Source organism: Anser cygnoides, chromosome 24, assembly GCF_040182565.1.
Source record: "Anser cygnoides isolate HZ-2024a breed goose chromosome 24, Taihu_goose_T2T_genome, whole genome shotgun sequence".
Taxonomy (NCBI): domain Eukaryota; kingdom Metazoa; phylum Chordata; class Aves; order Anseriformes; family Anatidae; genus Anser; species Anser cygnoides.
Window position 1 is genome coordinate 3,084,898 of NC_089896.1, and position 25,824 is coordinate 3,110,721.

General features: G+C 54.4%; 2 protein-coding genes across 20 annotated transcripts in view; both read right to left on the bottom strand.

Moving 5' to 3' along the window:
• Window positions 1-641, bottom strand: part of EPB41 (erythrocyte membrane protein band 4.1) — an 88,349-nt gene extending 87,708 nt beyond the window's left edge. For 14 of the 19 annotated variants that reach the window (XM_066982556.1, XM_066982554.1, XM_066982553.1 and 11 more), the window contains exon 1: window positions 514-640. The gene's annotated coding sequence lies outside the window, so the exon portion shown is untranslated. Of the gene's footprint in view, window positions 1-513 lie in introns of all 19 variants that reach the window. The other 5 variants (XM_066982564.1, XM_066982563.1, XM_066982562.1 and 2 more) reach the window with 2 other exon arrangements.
• Window positions 642-1,865: 1,224 nt separating this feature from the next.
• LOC106045149 (CCN family member 2-like) lies at window positions 1,866-25,812 on the bottom strand. The gene is made up of 8 exons (XM_013195522.3): window positions 25,696-25,812; window positions 22,014-22,219; window positions 16,322-16,389; window positions 14,239-14,397; window positions 9,010-9,223; window positions 5,233-5,484; window positions 4,326-4,534; window positions 1,866-4,125 (listed from the first exon to the last, which is right to left on the bottom strand). The coding sequence occupies exons 4-8, from the start codon at window positions 14,308-14,310 to the stop codon at window positions 3,814-3,816; spliced, it is 1,059 nt and encodes a 352-aa protein (XP_013050976.2). The 5' UTR covers window positions 14,311-14,397; window positions 16,322-16,389; window positions 22,014-22,219; window positions 25,696-25,812; the 3' UTR covers window positions 1,866-3,813.
• Window positions 25,813-25,824: the final 12 nt, after the last annotated feature.

The following is a 25,824-nucleotide window of genomic DNA, read 5'->3' on the forward strand; positions in this document are numbered from 1 at the left end:
GACGAGGGGAGAGGACAGGGACCGGCGGCGACGCTCGGTGCCGCCGCACGCTCCCCGGGTTGCGACAGCGCGGCCTGGAAGGAGAAGCGGGGAGGCGAAGCGCCCGGCGCGGGGACAAACCGGGCGGCGGGGCTTTAGGGCAGCCCGGCAGGGACCGGGGCACCGGGGGGGCACCGGGGGAGCACCGGGCACCCGGCTGCGGGCAGGGGCTGGGAGGGCACGGGGGGGGGGGGGGACGCGGGGGAGCCGGAGCCGGGCAGGGGAAGGACCCCCAGGGGGGACCCCGAGTTTGGGGGGGGTCGTGGGGCTGCCCCCCGGTACCCCCGGGGTACCCCCGGGATCCCCCCGTGCTCACCGGGACCCCCCCGCAGCTCCCACCCCGTGCCCGGCCCGGCCCCACCGGGGACCACCCCCCCCACTACGGGGGACACCCCCTGAGCACCCCACGCCCCCCCCCCCGGCTCCGGAACCCCCCGGTCCCTCCCGGTGCCCCCCCCCCGTCCCCGCCGTTACCGGCCCGGGGCCGCTCCGCTCCGCGCTGCCTCCACCTGCGCCGCCGGCCCCGCCCCCGTGACGTCACGGCGCGCCACGCCTTCCCGCGCCGCCAGGCCACGCCCCCTCCTCGCCGCACGCCCCGCCCACGACCCCGGGGGGGCGGGGCCGGCGCCGCGGCGCTGCAGTGGGCGGGGCGTGCAGGTGGCGCTGTGACGTCACGGGGCGAGGGGGGGGGGAATGTCCCCGAGAGGGGCGCGGGGCTCCGAGCGCCGCCGTGACGTCGCCGAACCATATAAGGAGCGGAGCGCTCGGGGATCCCCTCGGGGTCTCCCCCGGGGTCCTCCCGGCCCCTCCCCACGCGGAGGCCCGGCGTTGGCCTCCCTGCTCCGGCCTCTACCAGGGCACCCGGCTTGGGGAGGTTTTGGGCTCATTTCTAGCGATTTCTGTGTGTTTTCTCGTGGGGCCACGGCTCGGCCTCAGCTGCTCATTCCTTGGCAGGGCGAGGACCCCCAAAAACTCTGCCTTACCCCCAAACCCTGCCTTATCCCCAAACCCTGCCTTACCCCCAAACCCTGCCTTATCCCCAGCAGCCACCCAGGGCCCTGCCCTGGTTATCACGGCCACGCAGGCGGTGGGCGATAAGGGCCGATAAGGGGCGGTGGGGCCCCAGGACAGCCCCGGAGGTGGCCTCGTGCTGCCACTGTGCCGCAGAGGACGGAGGCCACGTTGGGTGCCTCGACCCCAGCAGCCTCCGGAACCTCGCTCCCAGCCCTGCCCACGGGGAGCGCGGCCCCAGGGCTGGGGGTGCTGCCCCCAGGGGGCCCTGGTGTCCCCACTGGCACTTCGGGAGGCTGAGGCACAGGGCCTCCAGTGGGGTAATAAAAAACCTTACAAAAAATCCCCCATGGCAGCAACTCCTCCCTGGGATCCCAAAGCATAAAGGCTGGGTGCAGCAGGAGCGAGGGCGCACAGTTGGGGCGCCGGGGGCTCGCCCCCAGGGAGCAGAGGGAGCCTGGGAGGGGGCAGAGCCAGCGGCCTCATGAGCCGCTAAGCCGCCACAAAGCCCCTCGCGTTCTGGCCCCGTTATCGCCGACTTCTGCTCACATCTGCTGCCGGGGTTATTTTTAACCGGGTATTAAGGGCTTCAGGTCGTTAAGCAGCGAAGGGAGGGCTCTGCTCGTCACCCCCAGAGCGGCACCCACGCTTTGGGGACCCCCAGGTGCCCGTGACGCTGCCCCCAGCACCACTGCGTTTTGGGAGGGGGAACAGGACGCCTCCTGGGCCCCCCACCCCTCTGCTGCCAGCCCTGAGGGCACCGATCCCAGCAGGTCCAGGGGCTGGGGCCATGCCCGGAGGGATGCTGCCAGGGATATACAAAATAGATTTATTAGCGGCGAGGGAGATGCAGCCTCGGCTTAGTTTTACGCTCAGAAGCCGTGTAAACAGCAGGAGAAAAGTCAAGACCCGAAGTGGAGGGCAAGGGGAAAATCTCCATCACGAAGAGGCCCCGAGCAAGGTTGTGATAACAGGGTACAAAAACTGTACAGAGAGCTTTACAAAGGAAAGAAACAACCTCAGAAATAATCCTGCGAATTATTTACAGTTATAACTGATTACACTTAACAGGAGGCTGAAGGCTCGCGAGCTTCCGCAGGCTGAGAGCGAGGGGCGAGGGGCGGATGCAGGACGCTGGCCTCGTGGCGGCGTTTTGGTGGCCAGGTGTGTGAGCAGCTCGGTTTCTCCTCCGACACTGAGCTCTGCCCCAAAACGGGAGCGGTGATGGGGCAGGGCTCAGTGCCGCAGCGCAGCCCCTGCTCCTGCCCGGCTGGGACAGGAATTCCTTGCAGTGATGACAGAAGGGTGAAGGCAGGGAAGGGTTAAGGAGCAAGGCCAGGCCCTCACCTGGATGCTCCTGCTGAAATCAGCAGACTAAATGCATCCGGTGGCCTCGGCAGGTATCACGAAGCTGCCCAGATGCACTGGGCAGCCTCAGCCTGGCCGGGGGCTCACAGGGATGCCGGTGGCCGGCCCCGGGTCGCTACCGGCTGCGAGGCTCAGCACGGGTCCGTGGCGAGCAGGGAACGTGGAGAACCCCAGCACCAAGGACTGGCCCTGGCCCTGCCTAACTCCAGAGCCCCACTCCCTTTACAAACCCAGGCACTGCTCTCGCCAGCCCCTGAGACTCCCCAGGGAGATGAATGAGCTGAACCGTGCTCCTCCAGCTCCTCACCCACAGGCAGCAGACTCCAGAGCCGAAACGCAGCCGCAGCCCCGCCGGGCACGCGTGAGCCAGCAAAGCCCGGCTCCCCCGGCCACTTCTGAAGTGATTGCAGACTGGGACCACGGAAACGCTCCTCGCTGCGCTAAAATCTGCCAGGAGCAGCCCCCCCAGGAGACACGCTTCAGACAGGCAGCCTGGCTCACCCCCACCTCATGCTGGAAGAGCTCCCTGGGTCTGAAACAGGCACCAGGGAGAGGAGGCCGCCAGCCACACCAGGGTTCCTGCGAGGACACTGCACAGCTCACTGCTCCCTTCTGCCTCTCTGCTGTCATCCTCATGGGCACGTGAGGCTAAAAGGAATTGAATAGGAAAAAAAAAAAAAAGAGCCTGGAGCTGCCTGTAGGACAAGTCACCCAGTGGAGGATCCGGCCTCTCCGGGAGCAAACTGGTCTGGAACAAAGCTGCTGATGGGAAAGCAGGTGGCAGGGGGAAAGGTGGGCAGAGGGATGGGGGAGAGATTTTGCCAACTTGTTGGGTCCAATTAGCCAAAAATAAATGAAAGGCTCAGCACGGGGCCAGGACCACTTTCCTCACCAAGACGCTTCGCATCCACACCCACCAGAGCCCCACTCTGCTGGAAAAGAGGCTGCAGAGCCCTGCGCTAGCTCAGGCCTCCCGGACTTCCCCCGTCTCATTCTCTGGGTTTGCCACGGTTTTGGCAGGCCAGCGGCCACGGGGAACTGTACCCAGCGTGCTCTCAGCTGGAGACAGGCTGGAGCCATGCGGCTTTGATCCGCTCTCCCGTCTCGTCTGTGGGAACATGGATCAAGTTTGCAGCTCGAGCCTGTTTCCAGTTCCCTCGCTGACCTTTGGGCAACCACGGGCTGCAGGTCAGCAGCCTGGGACAGGAGGGGCCGTTCCCCCAGACACCTTGGCTTGTCAGCACGGCCACCGGGACCACTGGTGGCGAACGGCGCTGCCGTGAAGAGCACAGCCCCTCACAGAGGGGGAAGAGGCTGCGATGTCCCGGGACACAGCCACGAAAGCACTGCAGAGCCCTCCTGACACCTCGGCCCGTGGATCTGGCACGCAGGGGGCTACTGCCGCTCCGTCTTGGCGTGGTCTCCAATCATCCTCCGGTGGTACGTGGCCAGGAAGATGTCGTTGTCTCGGGGGCAGTCGTAGTGGCAGGAGCACATCTTGATGAACATCATCTTCCTCTGGAAGAAGTCCCCCTCGGGGCAGCGGAACTCCACCTCCACGGTGCTGGTGACGTACGGGGTGCAGCAGCGGCCGTCCGTGCAGCTGCCGCAGAACTTGGGCCGGTAGGAACGGGTGCTGGTGCAGCCCGAAAACTCGAAGTGGAGGCTCTGGCGTGGCTTCGGGGTCCGCACGCACTTCTTCCCCTTCTAGGGAGAGAGAGCAGCAACAAGTGGGCTAACAGGAATGTGACAAAAGGCCCACCTAGCCCTGCGCACTGTCTGTCTCCGGGCAGGAAGGCACAGAGACAGTGGAGCAAACCCCAGAAGAGAGGCTTATGCTTTACAAGCAGCTAACCAGGTGGTCCCTGGCACTCCCGGTGTCGTGTCCCCTCTCCCCGAGCCGGTACCTTGGTCTTCTCCGTGGGGAAGTCGCAGGGCCGGACCATGCAGAGCCGGGTCTCCTTCTCCAGGCGGCACTGGGGGTTGTTGGTGGTGACCCGCGCAGAGATGCCCATGCCGCAGCTCTTGGAGCAGGCGCTCCACTCGGTGGTCTGCACCAAGCAGTTCTCCTGCACGTTGTTCAGCTCCGGTTTGCGTGCTGGATCCTCCCTGAAAACTGAGCCAAGAGGAAGAGACACAAGGCAAGGTTCAGGGCTTGGGACAAAGCGTGGCACACAGCCGGGCAGACGACCGTGGCTGCTCCCAGCTTGGTCCAGCTCTTCAGGGACAGGAGCAAAGGTGAGCAGCTGGCACTGACCCACCCCACGAGGTGCTCAGCTCTTGGCAGAAGGAGCACAGAGGCGAGCACAGGGACAGCTCCTGCCACAGTCTGATGGCAGCCAGTTCTGCTGCAGTATCAGGGGGCGCGTGAGCCTCCCCTCGGTGCCATTAAGGTCTCAGCAGCTCTGGAGTTCAACGCGTTGTGCCCACAACACAGCCACGCACCCAGAAGGCTGCGCCTCCGTCCCTCAGCCTGGAACAGATGAAGCTAACTGGGAACGCAGCTGGGGTGGGCAGTGTCCAGGGAGGTTGGTTCAATCCTGCCATCTCACAGCTCCTCTGAGGCCTGAGTTTTCCCTCTGCCGCTCTAGGTGCTGCAAGACGCTCAGGCCAGGGTGCTACAGGAGCCACGCGTCCCCAGCAGATGCCTGGCAGCTCTGGAGGACGATGAGTAGGAGACTGCTCGCTTTGTGCCAGGGGATGAGCTGTCACCAGCTCAAGTGGCGCAAGACGTGAGTGAAGGCAGCTCGGCTCTGCCTCTATCCCCCAGCAAACCGCTCCTGCCCCTGTCGCAGCAGCCCCCCCATCTCTCACCTGCCATGGCTGTTTCAAAGCGGTTTTCCTCGCTGCCCTCCTCGCAGATCCACTCCTCGCAGCATTTGTTGCGAAACTTCACCCGCCGCGGGTTGGGGCACTCGGGGGACGGCAGCCGCAGGTCGTCGGAGCACAGGGGGATGCAGCCGATGGCCCCGTCCATGCAGATGCACTGCAGCTTGCAGGTGGGCTGGAAGCTCTCCCCGTTGTGGTAGATCTTGCCCAGCAGGTCACACGTCGCACCCTCGTGAGCTGGAGGAAGAGGAGAAGCTGAGCTGATGGTAGGGGCTGGCAGCACGGCCTCTGCCTCAGGGGCTAAGGGGCTGCTGGCGAGGGGCAAGCCCCACGTGCGGACCCTCCCCGACTCTGCGATCCCAGGGCTGGCTGCAGCACAAGTTGGCACGTTGAGCATTTGGCCCCCTGACCCCAGGATGTTACTGACGTTGATTTGTGGAAGTGGCTCCAGCCGCGCCAGACCTCCCAGAGCGCTCCACCAGACCCTGTGCCCCACTTGGATGAGCCACCAAGCGACGCGTTCTCTTTACAGCCCTCCGCGTCGAGTCAGAGGTCTCCCCGGGGGGCTCAGAGTGCCCAGCCCGTGGCATTGTGCAAGACGCATTCCTCGAGGCACAGGAGCCAGCAGCTCTGCTCCTAGTTGTCCTAAGAGGCCAAAAGGCAACGGGCTTCTTCTAAGAGCAGTTCTCCCACAGATCTAAAGGTGACCTACAAAACGCCATGCTGAGTTTATGACCTTTTGGGCTCCTCTGATGGTCTTCCTTCCTGCCAGAATTTTTCTCTCTCAGTTCACTCTGATCTCTAGACCTCTCCCCGCCAGCCCTCCTCTGAGTTTTTCACTCCTTCCCGATAAAACTTAAATGAGCAAAAAAGGGAATCACGACGATATCGTACACACGGGAGCGATCCTCAGTCTGCGGGTGTGAACAACGCTCACGAGTTCTTACATTTGTATTAGCCCAAAGTTTTTCTGTAGAAGTTTTCCAGCAGAAAATTCTGATTTGATTAAAAGCTTTGCAAGCACAGACCAATTTTGTGAATGTTTTCAATGAGAAACAACTGAAGCATTTCAACTTGATACCAAAGATTTCCTTTATGCTCTTACAATAGCTCGTGTCTGAACCAAAATACTCATCAGACAGTATCCATCGTGGGAAACGTTTTCCTTGGGTAATTATTTTAGGTACTATAAATATCAAGAGGAAACATTTTGGTATAACCAAATTAGAAAGTTCTGGCACAGCCAAACAAGTATTCTAAATAATTCACGGAAAGTTTTGGTATTTTTTAACGGTTTTCTTTTTTTGTCTTCAGTCTGAAGCAAAATGTTGAAATCTCAGAAGTTGTTCACAGGACAGAAATCCTGCTTTTGGACAGTCAGCTGCCGCTTTCTGCGATTCTGACCCCTAAAAAAAAAATCCATGCAAACATTTATTGGGAAGTAACCAAAATGAAGGATTCTTGGCGGCTTGAGGAGGCTTACCAGGAAACCTGATCTATTTTCCCCTTAGTCCTGCTTGCCCGTGGAACAGAACGTTGTCTCCGACCAACTGTTTGGCCCAAACAACGAGCCTATTTCCATCCCTCCTCGTCCTCAAGGGGACACAAATCCTCCTGGTTTGCTACCGCGTTTCTCACCAGTGCTGGATCTCAACTCGCAGCTCTTTTCAGTGCCATTGGTATAAAAATACTCCTGTGCTCTTACTGAGAAGTTTCAACCCCCTCACTTTTTCCATCAGAGTGGAAGCCGTCCACTTTCCCTCCGCGGGGCCATTCAGACTTATTTTTAAACCCTCTCTCACTTGTTTAGCCCGAGCCCTCTCCCTCCCTGAGGAGCCGCTGACGCCGCTCCCTCCCCACCCAACGCGTGGCAGCCTGCTCGGGGATTTTATGATGTGTTCAAAACCCAATCGTTTCGTCATGCCTCTTCCTACCCTACGGCAACCTCGCCTTCCCGTTGACCCGATGCAACACGGCACCAAAAGGGATGGCAGCAGTGGGCAGAGGAGGCTCTTTGCTATTTACCAGCTCCATTTGGCACCCCTGGCACCCAACCCACGAGCTTTCCCCATGCTATTTTAACACCTCTCTGCTCCTCCTGCTCTCCCCGTATCTTCCTATTTGGATTCCTCTAAGCCCTCTCTTCTCTACTCACACAACCCGATCCTACCATTCATTGCATTCATCACTTCAGCTTCACCTGCCTTCGCTGCCTCCAAAATTCCCCATCTTCCAAGAGAGCAGCGTGGACGTTACAAAAATATTGCCCAAGGACATGTCCCAAATCCTCGGTCCAATTTAGGGGGATGTCCTGCTCCGTATTCACCTGGGATTTTCACCGTGAAGATCTTTATTTCTCATTTAGAGGCAGGAAAGACCGTTGTGACCTTCAAGTCTGATTTTCTACAGAGCAGAGAGCTGGGACTCTCACTCTGAGATCTGTGCATCGAGCCCGTACCTCACAGGGAATAGGAAGCATTTTTTTCTTCTTTTTTTTTCTTTTCTTTTTTTTTTCTTTTTTTTTTTAAGAAAAACATCCAGTCTTCATGCAAAGTCTTTGAGATGGGGCCTTCTCCACACCCGAGTAAATCATCCCAGTGATTCAGCTACCTTTCCTACTGCAAAGGCACACTTCATTTCCAGCCTTAATTAGGCAGTTTACACCCACTGGGTATTATCAGACCTACGTTGGCCTTATTGAGCTTCAGTCATCAGCTCTTAGGTGCACCAATGCCTACAGAAAGCACAAGGAAGCTCACGTGGCTTCTAAAGATCACAATAACCGGGGAAAGAAATGAAATATAACTTACCGAAACATCCCAAAAAGAAGGAGAAAACACCTTCTACAAGTTATAGTCATTAATTAGGGTAAAAAGAAACAATTGTATGTGATCCTGGCATTGCGAGACAGTGTGGTTCCCCAGAACTCCCAACTGCCCTGCCTCAGGTCGGAGTCTGAGCACTTCCACAGAAGCCACGTGCAGTGGCTGAACACTTCCCAAAGTGTTCACACCGACCTTCCTGCCCTCGGGTCTTCCTAACTATTTTGAAAAGCTTGAATTAAAAAAGTCAGCACCTGGCAGAGACGGGCAGGTAAGTCTTGGTTTTAACAAAGAACAGGAGACTGACAGAATACACTTTTTCCTTCTATACCAAAATACATTTCTGCATGCTTTAAGAATAGCTACTGAACGACCAGAGCAACGATTCTTTCTATGCTGGGAAGAGGCACCAGGATTAACCCGGGGAGAACAGGTCTGTGTTTGTGTTTACCTGGCTCGGTGACTCTCAGGTTCCACGTGCACACTGTTTTACAAACGACCTGGTCACCTATTTCCACCCAGGTGCTGAAGCCAGAAATGCGTTACGCCTCTTGCACGTAAGCAGTCGAGTGCAAAATGCCGATCTCCAGCGCAAGGCAGTGAGATTTTGGGTGAGCTTTTACAAGCAGCAGCACTTTCCAATAAAAGCCTGGCTGGCTGATATTTACCCGCAGGCACTACAGGGTTAGAGGCTTTCCCGTAACGTCCCAGGGACAGAGGGGAGCCCCAAGCCCCCAGCCGTGCCTTTGGAAACGGCCTTCGCTGCAGAAGGAAGAAGTTTGTGTGCGTATCGGTGGACTCGCAGGACTGGCACAGGTCTCACAGCGTGATGCTGGCTGAATCCCCAAGCGCTGCGGGAAATTCTGAGCGCCGGGGGCTTTCTGGGGGGGCTGCAGGGGCCACAGGAAAACTGCGCAACAACAGAACAAACATCTCTCACCTAAGCAGATCCCGCTGCCTCTGTGGATTTTGGAGAAGTCGCAGTAGAGTCCCTTGTGATGGTCACAGGGCTTCTGAAGGGAACAGAGCTCGCCAAGCTGCCTGGCACACACCTTGCAGCAACCGCAGGCATCCAACACGTGGCTGGTGCCAGCAGGGCACTGCAGAGGCTGCGAGGGACACTGGCATGGGTACGTGCAGGCCTGCGGTTCTACCTGGAGGGCAGACAAGCCACGGAGAGAGTGAGTGTCCCACAAGCCAGCCAGGCAGAGAAATGCAAAACACGAAGCTGCTCCGAGCACGGCCACCCCCTCGCCTCCGCAGCCCCCGGCAGCAGGGAGGGCAGATCGGCTTCGCCAGGGTGCCCCGGGGTGCAGCCAGCACATGCAGCTCCCAGGGGTGCACGAGGCCAGTCTTTTCCTCATCCCTAACTCACCTGGAGCTCAAGGAAAAGGAGCCTCTGGGGAGCAGGGCCAGAACAAACGGGGCAAGCGGTAGCTTGGAGTCCCAGGCGCAGCTCAGCCCCCCGCCGCCTTGGAAGCAATAAAAGAGCAAGCACGAGCAGCGAGCAATTCTTACACAGCCCTGCTTAGGAGAAGACATCAAAGCGCTCTGCAGTAGCATCATTAGATCCAGCCCAACGATGAGAAAAGCCAGGCATGGAAAGAAAAGCCTTGCCCAAAGTCTACCAGCAGGGCTGAAAACTGAACGAAACACCCCTGAGTCCCATTTTGCCCCCTGGATCCTGCGCTGTCCGGTATTCCCAGAAGAGTGCTCTCCCCTCCCCTTTGCAGGGAGCACACTCGAGCAACCCTCCTTGGGACCCTGGGCCCTGGCGGCTGCCCCGCTTGGAGCATTTCCCGAGGGCTGCCCACCTGCTGGAGCCCGCCCGTGGCTTTTGGGCCACTCCAGACGCTGAGCAGAGACGCGGCTGTGGCTGGAGGAGTGCTACCTTCTGCAGAAATCCCAGGGGCTCTCCAGTGCCTCCCTCTGGGGCCTCCTTGTCCTGAATCAGCTCGCAGTGCATGCACCAGGCTCAGCTCTGCGTGTCCCCAGATTTGGGCAAGATCTAAAACCACAGCTGTGAAAGGTGCATAGCATACAGCCTCTGGGATCCTCTTACACCTCCTCGGAAAAATCCGGGTGCTGACCCTGCTCCTCCGTTCAGCTTCTGCCCACTGCAGCTCCCCAGGTAGTTTCGGAGGGATGTGAGGGCACCAACCCGCAGCGCTGCCCTGGGGAGCTGCCGCAGGGCTGGTACAACCCTTGCGTGCAGATGATGGCAGCTGACACCTGCGAGGCATTTTGGGGTCCTGCATCGCTGCGAGCTCGTGCACGACGCGTGCATCTGTGCTCAGAGCTGCAAACAGGGTGGGTGGAGGGGAGGGAGCCCAACAGGACCGAGACATCCAGCCAGGAAGGGGCTGCAGCCACTGGGGGAGGACGGACACCTGGATCAGAGAGAGCCAGGAGGCAAAAACCATCTTGGTACAGCTCTGCTTGCACTTGTTTTGTCCTATCCAGCCTTTGCCTTTGAAACAGCTTCCTTGGATATTGCGTTTGTCACTAATAACAGTAGTAAAGCTTTTCCAGCTGTTTGACTGCTGCCCAAAGCAGCTGTTCTGACTTTAGATCACACGGAGCAGGAGATGCCAACTGCTTTACACTTCTGCAACAATCGCCGCAGTGTGGCATAGGAAAGGGATCAGCCTAAATCCCCGCTCACAAGACCTCCCAGAGCCTTACCCTGCTCCGAGGGAACCAGCACAATTCTCCTTGAAAACTCCCGGTGCAAAGTATTTTGGAACTAAGCCTCTCCTGCCTGCAGCCCAGCTGTTCTCAGGCTGCAGTCCTCGGACCACTCGCTGCGAGCTGGCATGTCATCTGGAGCCCTCCCCAGCTGCCGAAGTGCATTAAAAGACGCTAAAAATACAGAACTGCTTTCCTACTGTTCTTCATGTATGCGGCAGCCGGAGCTGCCAAGAGGACGTGTTATTTAACCATGAATGAGTGGGTGGGGGGCACATGAGATCATAAGAGAGGCAAAGCATTCCGAACACGGGGCCTATATTAAGATGCAATTCATGCACTGAAAAAAAAACAACGACAACAAGCATTTTCCAGCGCGATGTCAGCCACAGGCCATATAAAGAAACACTCTCAAAATATCTCTCCTACTGAAAGCCAAAGCAAAACAACCTCTTTCAGGACAACAAAGAATCCAATGGGATCAAACCCAACCGAATTCTCTTTCTTGCCTTCATTAATCATCGTTGGTGCTGTTTATTTCCTCTGAGAAGTCACCCAAGGAAACCAGCCCACCTGGCTTTACCTTCTGTTTACAATCAGCTCCGCTTCCTCCTTGCGTTACGGCTGCTCTCAGCACAAGGACATCTGGGTTCAGACCCCCAGTGGATCAGAGACCTGCTGGCTGACTGCACCCCTATTTCTTCTGTGCCTCATTTCCCCCACCCGGGCACAAAAGCGCAGCTTAACAGGCCCATTTCAGCCACATTTGCAGGGTTTTTTTCATTATTTAGAGATTTTCCTACCAGTCAGCTCAGCTGGGCCTGTTTTCCTCACCCCGTCCACCTGGCCTCAGGGTGTGTTGGGACTCCTGTTTGCTTGTTTTATTGCTGAGCAAAGTCAGCTCGTGCTATTTATAACTCCTGCTCCTCTCGCGGGCCCAGGAGAGCAGAGAATGAGCTGAAATCTTTTTTGGCTCGTGCGCTCCCGACCGCGAGCACTGGATAACTGGCTGGCGAGGGGAACTCCTCGAGCTGGGAACAGCTGGTAGAAAGTCAATGCTGAACCAACTTCCTAGAGTTCTCCATTACTTAATTTGCTTTCACAGCAATTTCAAGGAGCCTAAATGATGGATTATATTGCATTTCCACAGAGCACTCTCCAGCCTGTGTTATTTTCAAGGGCTGCTTCTAGGAGTTGTTTCAGTACCGCGTGGAAACCACCCAAACGCTCCCAAAGAACTGCAAGCGCTCACATTCAGGCTCTGCTACCAACCCAAACACAAAGACCAACATCTCATGGAATCGTGGAACCATCCGGGTTGGAAAAGATCTCCAGGATCATCAAGTCCAACTGTTAACCTAGCACCTGGGTGCGGAGGGATTCCACCTAAAGACCTGACATTTCATTCCCCTCCGCAGACGGGTCTGTCCCTAAAACTACGCTCTTTTACCACCACTAACTTCAGACTCACAACAGCCTCGATCTTGTTTCTGTTAACATATTTCAGGGGACTTGAAGAGCAGTGGAACCAGGATGACAGACCAAGGCTATGGAGTTAGGGCTAAAGCCCAGAATATTGACTCGCCACTGGCTTTGCTGGCAGCTCTCGTGTTGATCTCAAACACCACGTGTGAACCCGCCACTCACGGGACCCTGAGCGATGGTCAAGCCCCAGTGGGAATAAACTCATCCTGGCCAGAGAAATCCCGTTTCTGTGCTTCACGTGTTCCCCACCACTCCTTCCGGGTCCTGTCCACTCAGCTGAGTCAGAACGAGCTTCCTGCCTGCCCTGCGGGCTGAACCCAGCTACCTGGGGGGAAAAGAGGTGAGAACGTGCCTCCTGCTTCACATTCACCTAAAACCTCTCCCCTACACCCTGGTGAAGGTGTGAGTTGGGGGACACGAGCCCACACCGCTGCAGCAGTAAAGTGGCACCACCAGGGATGGCTTCTCATTCCTCATCTATGTCCATATGGGCCCAGGGAACCAGCTCAGAGGGCCAAACCAAAGAGCATTTATAAAATGCATTTGGGCTCACGACTGCCTTCAAAGGGCCGGGAAGCAGCGTTCTGAAGCTGAGCTGGCTGCTTGAAAAGCGCCTTGGGAGCCAGGGGTTAATGCTGCGAGGTAGAAGTAATGCAATAAACACATAATTGGTTCTCTTTCACACTCCAAGCCTGGTATAGAACAAGCAGTCAAAACACAGCTATTCACATGCCGCAAACACCCAACTATCAGGGATAACACCTGCCTTCCCTGCACCACAGGGCTCGAGGCACCTTCCCAGGTTGTGGCAGCGCGCCGTGCACAGCCCCTTCCCAGGGGCGAGAACCACAACCCCAATGTCACGGGCAGAGAGCAGAGGCACGGAGACTTGCCCAGGCTGAGCCAAACCTAACTGCCGGCACCCTGGTTCTGCTCTCACCTCTGAGCACCCCGAGAGGCAGATCCAGGAGGAAGAGCTCTCATTCCCTCGTTCTGTCCGCTGAACATCACTCTTAGAGCTTGGAATAGAAGAAAGCCGAAAGCCCCATTTCCAAGGTTTAGGGCAAGTGACAGCATCCCTGATCAGCGATGAAGTGACACAGCCACGCGATTCACTGCTGGTGTTTATATGGCTGGCACGATGCTGCCAGCCCAAGAAAAAAGATGACGACCCCAAACAGCAGAAATTACCCTCGGATCTCAGCTGTGCCAGGTGCCCAGGACACCTTTCCCGGAAGGCCAGGGGCTGGCACGTTGCTGAGCGCTGCCAGGAGCAATCAGAGCTTATCAGCCAGACGTTATTGCAGCTATCAGCGCAACCAGCCTGGCAAAGCAGCGGCTCTGCCTGTGAACCTGACTTCTTCCCCAACCCGAAAGGCCCTTACTGCAATTTAGATCTCATGCTAACGAGGACATTAATGACTGCGGCAATGTTCCTGCTATTATTGGTGCTGTAGTAGCACACACAAGTCGTAAGCAGAATCAGCTGCTCTGTGCAAGCACTTTTACACAAAAAACCAGATACAAGCCCTGCCCTGGAGAGGCTGCAGTCTAATTTCCTCCTCGGATCACTGTTTTCAGGGACAAATGGGTAGATTCAGTGGCAGCTGGGGGAGGATGATGATGGTAAGAAACTGGGATGAGGCTACTCCTTGCAGTGCTGTAAACCCAGCAATCTCCCCTCTCTCTGTCCAGTCCTTCCCTCTCGTAAACCAGGGTTGGCTTCTAGCTCCCAGGAGCAAAGTGAAGCAAAACCCATCCACGTTTGCCAGGAGCTCAGAGATCCCGAGATGCCGGGCGTCACGCACGGCGCAGCCCCGAGCGCGATGAGTTACGCTGCGCGTTTGCGCTGCCCTGCTACCAGCCACGCTCCGGGAAACCTCCGGAGGCAGGTGGCAGCTGCGGAGGGGTACTCAGCCTGAAGCGCTCGCATGCATCAAAGCAAGAAGCTGCAATGCCCAGGGAGCAAACGGAGCGGCTGCAGGGCAATACGTACCCAGCCAGGTGCGAGGAGGAGGAGGAGGAGGAGGAACAGGGTCCAGGTCACCATCCCCACGCTGCCGGACATCCCGAGTCAAGGGGAAGGAGGGGATTCGGGCTGCCGGCTGACTCGCTCACTCTCACTCCCTTCTCCTTCGGAGTTTCTCGTCTCTCTCTGGAGAAAGTTGCACATCAGCTTCTCTTTAAATAGCCTCCTGGAGGGGGCGTGCCCCGCACTTGAATGACAATCTGGAAAGCAACCCGAAATGGGTGCAACAAAAAATGTCCAAATTCCAGGGAACACGAGCAGATTCCTGTGGCCCTGGCAGTTACGGGGCTGCCGGCGGAGCCTGCAGATCAGTTTCTTTCCGCATGGGTAAATCACATCCCAGTAAGAGCAGGATTATTATTTTTTAATTTATCCCTCTAACTCCAGAAGTATGAAGCCTGGGACAGCTTTCTTGAGCTCCCCCCCCTACTTACATCCATTCTTTTTTGGCTGCAAGAGCTGGGAACTTGAATAAGGACAGCTTTATGGCTCGCATTTCTTTTTTCCGCTTTGAACAGGAGGGCGAGATGGAAAGTTCAGCACTGTTAGCAGCAAGTAGGTACCACATCTGACTGCGCATCACCAGCGCTTGCCGCCACCAGCTCCAAGAAATGAAAGCTTCATGACTATGAAGACAGATGTCTGGACTCCCGCAACGAGGAGCAGTTTGTTTTACGAGGCAATGAAAAGCGACGGGGTGAAGGTTGTTGATAAAGGACAGCAGCTCCCTGTAGCACTTTATTTGTGCCTCAGGATTGATGCAGGATAGCACACGGTCTTATCTCAGGGCATGATTTTTTCTGTTTGCTGCTGAAATACAGAACCTGGCTTCTGCACCACCTGCACAAAAAGACCTTTAGAATATGAAAGAGCTGCTTTGTGTACTAAATAGTTGGTTTGTTTATTCTCAAATAGCAAGCACAACGCTGCCATGAAGACGAGGAGAATGAGTGCAGCAGAGGGCACTCTTAGTCCTCGCTGGCCTGGGATGGGACAGAGCAGGTTGGGTACCGGACAGTGATCCTCTGCGCTGCGCACGGAGTAGCCTTAAAAGATGGAGTTGTGCCTTTGGCTCGGGGACCTTCCCAGGGTAGAAGTGATGCCAGCACTGCGTATTACCTTACTCTGGGCCAACATAAAGCAGAGGGCAGGAGCATACACAGAACTTGCTGTGCCATAGGGTCCCTACCACGTCCAAGCAGAGTGTGCTGGGAAGTAGGACAGCAGACAAAGACAACTACAGGGAGTGTGTAGCAGGTCCTATACATTCAGCCTCCTTCTTTCCCCCCCTCCAAGTATAGGGCACGTTAGCTGGCAGTCGAGCCCTGCATTTTATTCCAGTCCCTTTAGGTCTCTGTGCAAATTATCTCAGCTTCCCCACTCCCTATGCTGCTGTTTGTCCACTGCTGAAATCAGACAACTCTGACTCTTAATTAATTAACACTTGGAAAGCTCCTGGGGATTTGGGGCTGGAAAGCACGGTGCAAAACACCTCGGATGCACCTCCTTTTCCTCTTCTGTAAGATGAGAGATTTCACAATCACCTCCCTAACAGCTACCTCTCATGTCACAACTAAAGATTCTGTCTGCACGCAGGAGATTTAATGTCCTGGGGGTGCAGGAATGTCCAGTGCCCTAGAGCAGCTCGGAGCTGAAGGCTGTCTAGCTGGATATACATTCCTTCCCTTTTTGGAAGGCTTGGCACCTTAAACTATGTTGCCGCCTAAAATTAGCTGCTCACATTTTGCAAGATGTTCTCCCACAGCTCATAAATAAGACAGGGATAAAGTGCTACACACCTCTGTTCTCATCTCACACGGCAAGAACATAAACCACAGCCGAATTCCAAACCGTACGGGGCACTTGAAAGTGTCATATTTGAGTATTTTTGAAAGGACAGTGCTTAACGCATAGATCGATTCATGTATTGCTCCTTGCCCAAGAGCAACAGTTTCACCTTGAGCTGGGATTTTCCAAATTCTGCTTTTGATGTAAACCTGCTGCATGACCTCAAAGGAACTGTTCAAGCAAAACCATAATACTCACTCACCTGTCAGGAGCTTTGCGGAGAATGCTCAGCACTGGACCAGCAATACAACGGCAGATTAAGTTTTCAACCTACAACAAAAATAAAGAATAATTAAATTATAAAACACCCTTACCAGGCCACTCATCATCATCCACCTGACTGCCTTCACTTTCCCAGGACAGTAACATAAGCGAAGAGTCCTGAGTCCTGAGCTGCAATCCTGCTCCGCCACCAAGCCACCTTACCTCTGCCGTTGCCAGCCTGCTGTGCCCGTCCCTGCTCAGAGACGAGCGGCTGGACGCCCGCGGTCCTTTAGAGAGTTACAGAACCAACACCTTGCCCCGGGCTCTTCACTGCGAAGCGCCAGGCGCTGTGCCAGAACCCTCCAAATGAGGATTTCTTGGGATGGAAAAGCCCACGCTGCCTCTCAGAGCCCAGACCAAGTCTAACACAAAGGCACCTTTTTACTACAAGCTGAAAAAAAGGTCAGGGAGCAGCAGGGCACGGACAATGTTAGCTGGAGATCCCTGGGAGCATCCTGTGCCCGTGGCCCAATCCTTTCTTAGGGCACTGGGACAACCCAAGCTCACCCTGGTGCTAGCAGCTGAGCTGCTCACCCCAGCGAGGATGTCACCTGCCAGGAGCCAAGAGAAGAACACGAGGGCTGAGTGACTCCAAATGATCAAAGGGAGAAAAAACCCAGGCTAACACCAATTTCCAGCTCTTCTTTTTGCATGAGCTGTTTCAGGTGAAGGGATGAAGATGTCAACCCTGCTTAAAATCTCCCCCGAGCAAAGAATACTGGGTGTTTAATTCACCTTGTTACGTTCTGGGCTCACTCACCCTGCCCAGCCAGTGGCTCTCCTGAATTCACGGTAATTAAAGAAGACGACATTTAGATAATTGCTAAACATCACATAAGCTTAAAGAATAAAAATAAGGCAAACGCACAGGGTTTTTTTGGTTCTGATCTCTCTCAGTGGCACTCTCCCTGCGGAAACCAAAATAAAAAAAACAGAGCAAGCAGCATGGTAAAGGGCATGGTGCTCACTCAGTCCGCCAGGACTGTCCCCTGCCTCCCAGCCCTTCAGTCACCCATGGGACACGCTGGTGGCTCTCAGGACTGCTCCTTCCAGGACGGTTCCTATTCACCTGGCTGGCCGGTCTGAGCAAAAGCCACCGATGGAGTGGATCAGAAGTAATCACTCTGACCCCCTGGCTGAGGTGGTCTCTTCCAGAACTTCCTTGCAGTTCAAGTTCAATGCTAATTCAGCCCCAGCCTAGACAGACATTTGGGATCAGATTCGTGCCACCTAATCCTTCAGCACTTAATTAAGGCATCTACAAGAGAAGTCTAATCTCTCTAGGCTCTCGTTATAATCAGTGGAGGAAGACCAAAGCTCCTGAGCTGCCTTCTGATGGCCCCATCCAGCTCCTTTGCTCCATATGCATCAACTGTACCATGATGTTAGTGTGAATTGTCACGAGAAAGCAGCACACAAAGGCAGCATCACAGCTCAGGAAAGGCTAAATGCTGCAGCACATCCGACTCCAGCCTGAGTGGGAAAGGTTACCCTGTCCTGAGGATGGCAAGGGCAGGAAAAGCCTTCCCTCCCCGCTTCAGCACAGCCTTGGGATGAGATCCCAACCGCACAGACAACACCCTGTGGCTTCTGCAGACCTCGGATTCCCCTCTCAGCCTCCCTCGTCAGATCCTACGGCCTGAGGGCATGCTGTTGTGCCCATCTTCTATGGGAGCCGAGCACAGCACAAATTTCGTCCCTGGCTGCAGAGTTCACTGATGAAGTCTCTGGTTATTTTAGTGCTGGGAGGAACACTCCTTTGTATTTGAGGATTTACTGTGAAATCAAAGCCTATCGAGGGTCACAAAACTTGGGATGGGTGGAGTGCTTCTCGATGCCCTTATAAAGGAAGAAAATATATAAAAACCCTCTTGGCAAGTTCGGAAAGAGACAGTGCTTAGGTACAGAGCTTGCCAGACAAAAAGTACCCCCAGAGCCTGATCACAGCAGGAGGCAAAGAGCCACTTCTGCAGCTTACCACGGAGCACAAAACCGAGGGCACCCAGGGGGACTACCAGCAACGACACTGAACCCCATCGATCGATGCATAACACCGTTACCCAGACCATACTGCTCACTTGCTTCAGAACAGGTGAAGAGTAAGAAAGTCACCACCTCTAAGGACGTAACTGCAACGAGAAGGCATCCCAGAGCAGCGTACCACAGGCATTGGGCTCTTAGAAAGAAAAGAAAAGCAGGCTTTGGGTTTGAATCGGAGCACTTGACATTCCTCTCCCTCCCTTTTGCCCTGTTTCTGTTCTTGTGAGAAATCTGGCCTTTCGCCCCGACCCAGGACACAGCCAGCTGGGAGGCTCTCAGGCCAGCAAGGACCACCACAGCTAGCTGACCCGACTTCTTGCATAACGCAGGCAGGAGGATTTCACCCAAATAATGCAAATAATGATCAAGATCCTGCAACGAGGGCTCCTCTGCCTAGCTTGTGTGCTCTGCCTCCCGGCCGGCTGCAACCTGCTGTAAACATGGCAAAAAAAAAACACCTTCCCAAACATTACCATATTTTATTTTCCTTGAAGGATCCTGGCTACAGAAGGGGTGAAGCTTTTGATAGCTACAGCTGGGAGCAGAGACCATTTCCCTTCATCCAGGAGGGCAGAAGTTTGTGCACAGCCAGGCCCTGAACTAGAGGCCCTGGTAGGACAGGCAGCCCTGCTGCAGCCTCGCTGCCTAACCTGGGCTGCTCTGGCCCCGGCCGTGGCTGCAGCCCCACACCCGGAGGCAGTGTGGGCACCAGGACACGCTCAGCACCACGGTGTGCTCATGCAGGCAGTGCCCCAGGGCCCAAAAACCTGGTCAATGGTCTGCCAAGAAAACCAGACCTCAGGGGCAATGCAAAGCCAAGGGCAATCTCTCTGTGCCCGTGTTTTGGCAGGGTGCAATAACAACGTCCCCATCACCCGCAGGCGAGCACAGGTCTCCACTGGGTAGCGTGATAACCAGCGATCTTCTGAGACGCCTGCTGCCTGGGAAACTGGGGTACGGTTGTGAATCACGGCCATGGCCAGGAGCGTTTGTGCCCAGGCTTTTGGCTTGCACAGATCCGCAGGAGGAAAAGGCCCCAGGAGGAAGGAGTCAGCTGCACCCACCTGTGAAATAGATGCTTCCTGGGGTTTTTCCACTTCTTAACTTACTGCATGCTTAATTATCCTGAAGGAAAAATGCAGGGAGGGAGGGTATAGTTAAGGCAGACTTGGGTAGGCTCATTTAAGGAGGCCTTTTGATCTAGAGGACTTCTCTGGTGCACACCTCTGACGTACCTGAGAAGCACTCCGTCCTTTATAGGATCTGGTCCTCACTGGACTTCCACAGATGGGGCACAAAAGGACTTGCTCACGATAACAGGACTTATGAAAGAGAGGGTGCTAAAGAGAGGTCTCTCTATTTTTTGGCTACTGCATTAATCACCGGGCCTGCAACCCCCTGACTGTGCAGTGAGCATAGACGCTAAGAGCTCTGGCACCACCTAAGCTCCAGGGATATCCGCCCTGAAAACCCAGGACTCGGCCCCTCAGAGCAGCTCTCCTGAATTGAACGGGTGTCCCCAAATCCGCAGCCGCACACCTCACCCAGCCCGACAGGCAGCCACAGGCCCCTGAGCTCCGCCAGGCCGGCAGGGCCTGGAGGGGTGAGCGGCCTGCGGGACCTGTGCCTCCCTCGGCAGGGGTTGGGATTCCAGCCCACACCTTTCCTTTGGAAAAGCTCCAGCCCGTTACAGGGAATCGGTGATCAGTTTAGGTTGGAGGGGATCCTTGGGTTATTTGGTTTCTCTCACAGCCGATCCCAACGCAGAAGAGGGGCAGGCTTCAGAGGCGTGGGGTCAGTGGGGTCCACAAGTTCAGGCCAGGCAGGGCTCCCCCCAGCCTGTTCCTGCATGGCACAAATGAATCCCAGCACCAAGTCTGATCAGCTTTCTAGCCCTTGGGGCTGTAATTGTGAGCCAGCGTTAACACAAGTCTCGCACCTTGAGAGAGGCAGAGACTTCTCTCAGCTGAAGGGAGTGTTAGCCTTGGAATGCAGACACCTTTCAATTAGCTCTAAGCCAACTATTTCACTGCTAATTACAGAACTTGATCTTCCTCCAAAGATCTGCGGAGCCTGCTGTAAGTTATACGCTGACACAAAAACAATGATGCAAAGTAAGTTGTGAATTGCGGTGTCAGACTTTCACTTACATGTTCTTAATTCTTTACTTTCCTTACAGTCACACATCTGTGAGGCTGGTCTTTCACAATTGAGTTTTGTTGTGTTTTTTTTTTTTCATTTGTTTTCTCACTAGTAGATTTTTTAGAAATTTCATATCACAAATGTTTAAAAAAGACACGAGTCCAAAGCTCCACGAATAGACTTGTTATAAAAAATGGCATAATTTCACAAAAAAATTGGTAAGGAAAGAGGCTGTATTTGCAGCCATCGCTGCCTTCAGACAGCCTGAACTTCCACAAGCTGAGGAAGATGACGTTTTTCAGCAGGCTGCAACCTGCACGAGGCATCCAGTGGAACTTTGATGGGAGCAGAGTCAGTGCTGTGCAGTTGGTCACCCTCTGCTCTGCCTGTATGTTGCATGATGCCTGCTGCTTCTCCCCTCCCCTAGCCCCGTCCGAAACAATTGCCCCCTAGCTCCTTCCCCAGAAACTCGTGTAATGTTAGAATCCCTCCTGGTGTATTTAGAGGTGACAGTTTTATTAGCTAGCAGTGAAACGCTATTAGTTCTGTCTACAAATGCTGCTTTTTTCATACGCTTTTATGTATAGGCACAACGGCATTACTGTTACAAACCTGCTTAAAGCACTTTAAGTTCAGAGCCTTTTTATGCAGCACGGCTTTTGCCACAGCCTTTAAAACACTCTGTTGCTGGTAAAACAGCCACTCTGATAGACTACTCAGAGGTTTTAGCATTTTACACAAGAGATGCAGCAACAGCCACTTTCAAAACAGTTTTACAAAGCCTCAGTCTGATGTTGTTGTTGCTGTTTTTTTTAAGGAAGACATCGAAACCAATAATTTTCATCTCTATAGTTTAAATTGTTTCACCCCCAGAAGCACGATGTCATTCTGGCATCAGAGGTGCACAGAGATGGGTCTGAAAGCAGGCTGTAGGTGAATAACATTCACTTGTTTTTCCAATCTGACCCCTGCGATACAGTCATGAGTCAGGTAAAAGAAAAGCCGTAGCTAGTTCAATTTCTTTGCCAGGAAAATAGCCCCAAATCATCTTTACTCTAATGCCTCTTTATGCAGTCATTTCACAATGTTCTCCCTGGTGCATTAGACTGGAAATTAATGACCTGCCTGGCAGAGACAGGCCAATCTGTTAGGTCAAGAGGCTTTGTTAAAAAACAGTTATTGGGGATTCTAAAATTATTAAAATTTTGAGCCCAAAGTTTCCTGACCTCAAAAAAGGGGGGATAGGAAAAATGAAAACTATGGAGCCTGGCTATGTTTCAGGGAGGTAAGGAAAAAAGACTTTTCCTGCCAGGGCAGCTCTTGGCCACTTGGCACTCAACACCTTCAAAAACCACAGAAATGTTCTCAACTCTGGCATTAACCGTCAGAGCTCTATTTGTCCCTGATGTTCCACGTGGGGAAATAAATAACCGACTGCACAGACTCACCAATGCCATTGCCTTTCTGCTAAAACACTGAAACATGCTGTCCCTCTGCAAGCCCCCTTGACCGGTGAAGTTCCTCCTCTGCTGTGCTCATCTTCCTCCAGAGGAAACAGCAAGGGCCAGGACGCAGCTCGAACGCTAGCAAGCCTCGCAACCCGTTCGTTCTGCCCCGAACAAGGAGGGCTGGCAGGGCCATGTGGATCCCTTTCCTAGAACAAAGGAAACAAAATTATTTCCAGCTTTTCAAATTCTTCTCGGAATAATATGTCAGCTTAGTCTGTATTGCTATCCTGTGACCAGAGTTTGGAGAAACAAAAGGAGTAAGACAAATTCCCATGCTTGCATAAGGGCTATTCGCTTTTCCAGAATGCACACGGGGAAGAGCTTGCGAGACTATTTTAAGCCCTAGGTATGTTTCATAGGGATACCACTCAAAGAGGCAAGGGAAGAGCCCAGGCAGTGCTGAGTCAAGAGGGAATCCCAAAGAACCAGCCTCATGACAAGACCGTAAGACCCTTTTTCATCTTTCACATGAGCTAAAAGAGTTGAAAGGAAGAATGTTGTGGCAGGAAAATCACCCGCAACAAAGGGACCTCAGGAACAGAAGCATGAGGTTAATTTGGTGCTGCACTGATGTAACTGAAGCCAGAAGTTTACCCCTGGCATTCCTGTGACAACCGCAGTGATTATGTTAGTCCCTGGTTTCACCCGAGAATGATTTCAGCTGGCAGTGGGGCTCAAGTGACGTGTTCCCTGCAGGATAAACTTCTGAAGTTATGTACCCAGCACTCGATCCCTGGGCATTTTGAGCGTAACTTTACGGACAGTCATCCCGCAGCTCAAGCAAAGAGTTCTGAAATACAGAAGCACATTTATAGCAGCACTATTGTGATCGGCAAGGCTTTTACACTCCAGACACAACCGCTCAGTGTAGCTCCTGGTTGTGTGCATTCTCGGCAGCAGCAGCTGGTCTTCAACCTGCGACCTGAGGATCCGTGGTAGGAGTGCAGCCACGCAACCCGCGGGCAGACAGCCTAACCCTTACCTGCCAGGGGTCCCGCAGCCATGGAGCTATGTCAGCACCAGGTTTAAGGTGCTAACTGGTGTTAGACCCGGATCCGTGAGCCCAAGACCAAACCCGTTCTCCCTTCGCCGTCTTGAGGCCCGAAATGGTGCTTGCTGCACGGCCCCCCACCAGGCTTGGCTGGCTGCTGGTGCAGCTCGTGCCAACATCTGCTCGGCTCTTTCTCACACTCACAATCTTATTTTTGCTCTTCCACAGGCTACGGCGAGATTAGCCTTGAGGGGAGACGTGTCAGTGCCTGCAAGCCTGGTCTCATCTGCTGCCATCGCTCGGTGCAGCCTCTCCTCCAAAGCCAGCACTGGGAGGTCATTGCTTGCCTTGGGTTCGAGTGCCAGAAATACCCAACCCAGCAGTGATTTCTGGCTCAAAAGCCGCCACTTCCATAGGAGCCTCTGGGAAGGGGAAGGGATAGGCTTTGCTTAATTGTTTTGTTTTTGAAGTAGCAGTCTCTCATCCTATTTTTGTCCCAGGGTTATTTTAATTGGACAGTTCGGAAGCTCTTTGCAGCTTATTCAAAAGGAGTGGGGGGAGAGAGCAGACCCTTCAGTGTTACCCCACACAATGACTTATCAGACAAAAGGGAGAGCCCTTGATCTGTGCCAATGACTCCAAAGTGACATGGGGCTCAGCAGGGATGGGAAGGAGATGGTCTGAAAGGGTCTTCTGTCTCCTTGAGCTGCCTCCTGAAGCTGTTGTGCCCTGTGAATACCCTTGCGGCAGGTGACTGGCATGGCAGGGAAGCAGCAGTGTGGGACACGCTAAGTGTGCTTGGCACGGGCAGGCTGCTTTGTAGCTGGGAGGCAGAACACAGCAGCACAGGAAAAGGCACCTTAAAATAATCTTGTCACTAGAGTCTCTCAGATGAGGCCAGTAAATGAGGTCAGGGTATGGCAACTCCCATCTTCTCGCTAGGTTGATAGTTTTATTCGGTGGTGGTTGAGCTCTTTTATGAATGTGGGTGTTCCTGTTCACACATCCCAGCAACATCTCCCATGGGTTCCCTGCAGAATGAAGCTACAAAGGGACAACAGGTCTGGTCCCGATCTCTTCAGCACCACCAACACCTCAGCACGGTCTCTGTACCAGTCAAGCCTCTCCTAAATACAAGATCAGAACCATGTCCTTTCTGTTTCCCAAGAGAGAGAGACATCTGCAGCTGGGGCTCCTGGGCACACCGTTCCATGTACAGCTTTTAAGGACACAGGCTCCCACTTTGGGAGCATCCTGGGTTGTTCTGCCCCAGGTAAGAGCAAACTGGGCAGTGCAAACCTCTGGATTTTGTATGGCACCTGAAGAGTCGAAGTAAGAACAGTCAGCAACCACCAATCCCCATGTTTTTTCTCTATCACACTCCCTCCTCAGATGACTAGAGGGACCAGGTACTAGGGACGGTCCCTTTTAACACAGATACTGTAAAATTAAACTGGAAGAAGCATATTTGTGTCATGCAGGCTGATAAGCTGTAACAACTCTTCCTCGGTATCATATGCTTGCCCTTTTCTCAGGGAAGGATGCAGAAGGCACTGGACAACCACAGCCCTCGCAGCAGCCTCTGTGCTGCAGCCCCTGCAACTGCTCCGACAAAGAGCATCCTGCTGGGGGCTGTGGCAGGTCCGGCCACACATCTCCCCCTGCTTTGTGCAGATCCAGCAACACCTCCTAGGCCAGCAGCTAGCACGGCCGCAGCCCATGCTGGAGCCAGGCTTCAGTGGGAAAGCCCTACTGATATGTTCCTAGTGGGACTTGGGCCTTTCCCAGACCACGGGATGGAGGGCAAAAGCATTTCTCCTGTCCCGTCCTCTTCTTTCCTACGCAGAATGGAGAAGCAGCCAGGAGCTGACCCTGCTCTGCCAGCCCCAGCTACGTGGAACAGTGCTGAGATTTCATGTGTGAGATATGAGCGAAGGGGAGGGAGGGTAGGGGCTCCACAGCAGCTGTATTCTTCTTCCACGTCCTTCACAGGAAGATATTCATAAATATCATGGGTTACGGCTGGGCCCAGAGTTCATGCTGAGTTTAATGGACTGTGCTAAGCGAGCAGTGTGCGTGTGAATGTACATGTGTATTTCTTTTCTGTTGGTGGAGGGAAGCTGTGCTGGGTTCTCCGTACCTCGCTGACAGCTCCCGAGTCAGGGAGCTCTGCGGCTCAGCTTAGGTTAAGCTGGCATTGCGAGATAGTGCTGGTGTATTTATGGAGGGGAAGCAAGGCAAAACTGTTCAGTACAGGTGACCGTGGAGTTTATTTATGAGAGCTATGGGAACCCCGGACCTGGAGAGAGCTAGCAAAGACTGACCAGAGGTGGGCCCTGGGAGGAGCTACACCAGTTTCCACCAGTTGAGGATCTCTCTTCAATTCCCCTAAGGTTTTTGGCACTCGAGCTGATAGGGAGCTTTTGGAAATTATCCTAAGCATTTTGTCTGCATCTTTAGACCCCTGCCTACCTTCAGTTCAGCACTGGATCTCGGTTTCTTCTAGCAGCTGGGGCTGTTTTGATCAAGGTTGTGGCCTGACTGGGGGCTCAGAGCCAGCAGAGAAGCTGCTGTCTGCATCCCCAGAGCTCAAAGCCCTCCTCTGTTGGAGCATCCTGCTCCTCCCCGTACCTGCAGCACCTCGCTGGAACCGCCGCGCCCGTGGCAGGATGACTCCCGGTTACACAGCCCCACGAACCGTCCCGCTGCAGTCCCCATGGCGTCCATCAACACGCTCCCTCCTTCTTTGTTTACAAACTA

Bases quoted from the DNA above. Each gene is read 5' to 3' on its own strand.
- LOC106045149 (XM_013195522.3), bottom strand. From the start codon at position 14,310: ATGTCCGGCAGCGTGGGGATGGTGACCTGGACCCTGTTCCTCCTCCTC. The intron at 4,535-5,232 runs GTGAGAGATGGG...CTCTTGGCTCAG, and splicing joins CTTTGAAACAGCCATGGCAG to TTTTCAGGGAGGATCCAGCA. The intron at 4,126-4,325 runs GTACCGGCTCGG...CTCTCTCCCTAG, and splicing joins TCCCCACGGAGAAGACCAAG to AAGGGGAAGAAGTGCGTGCG.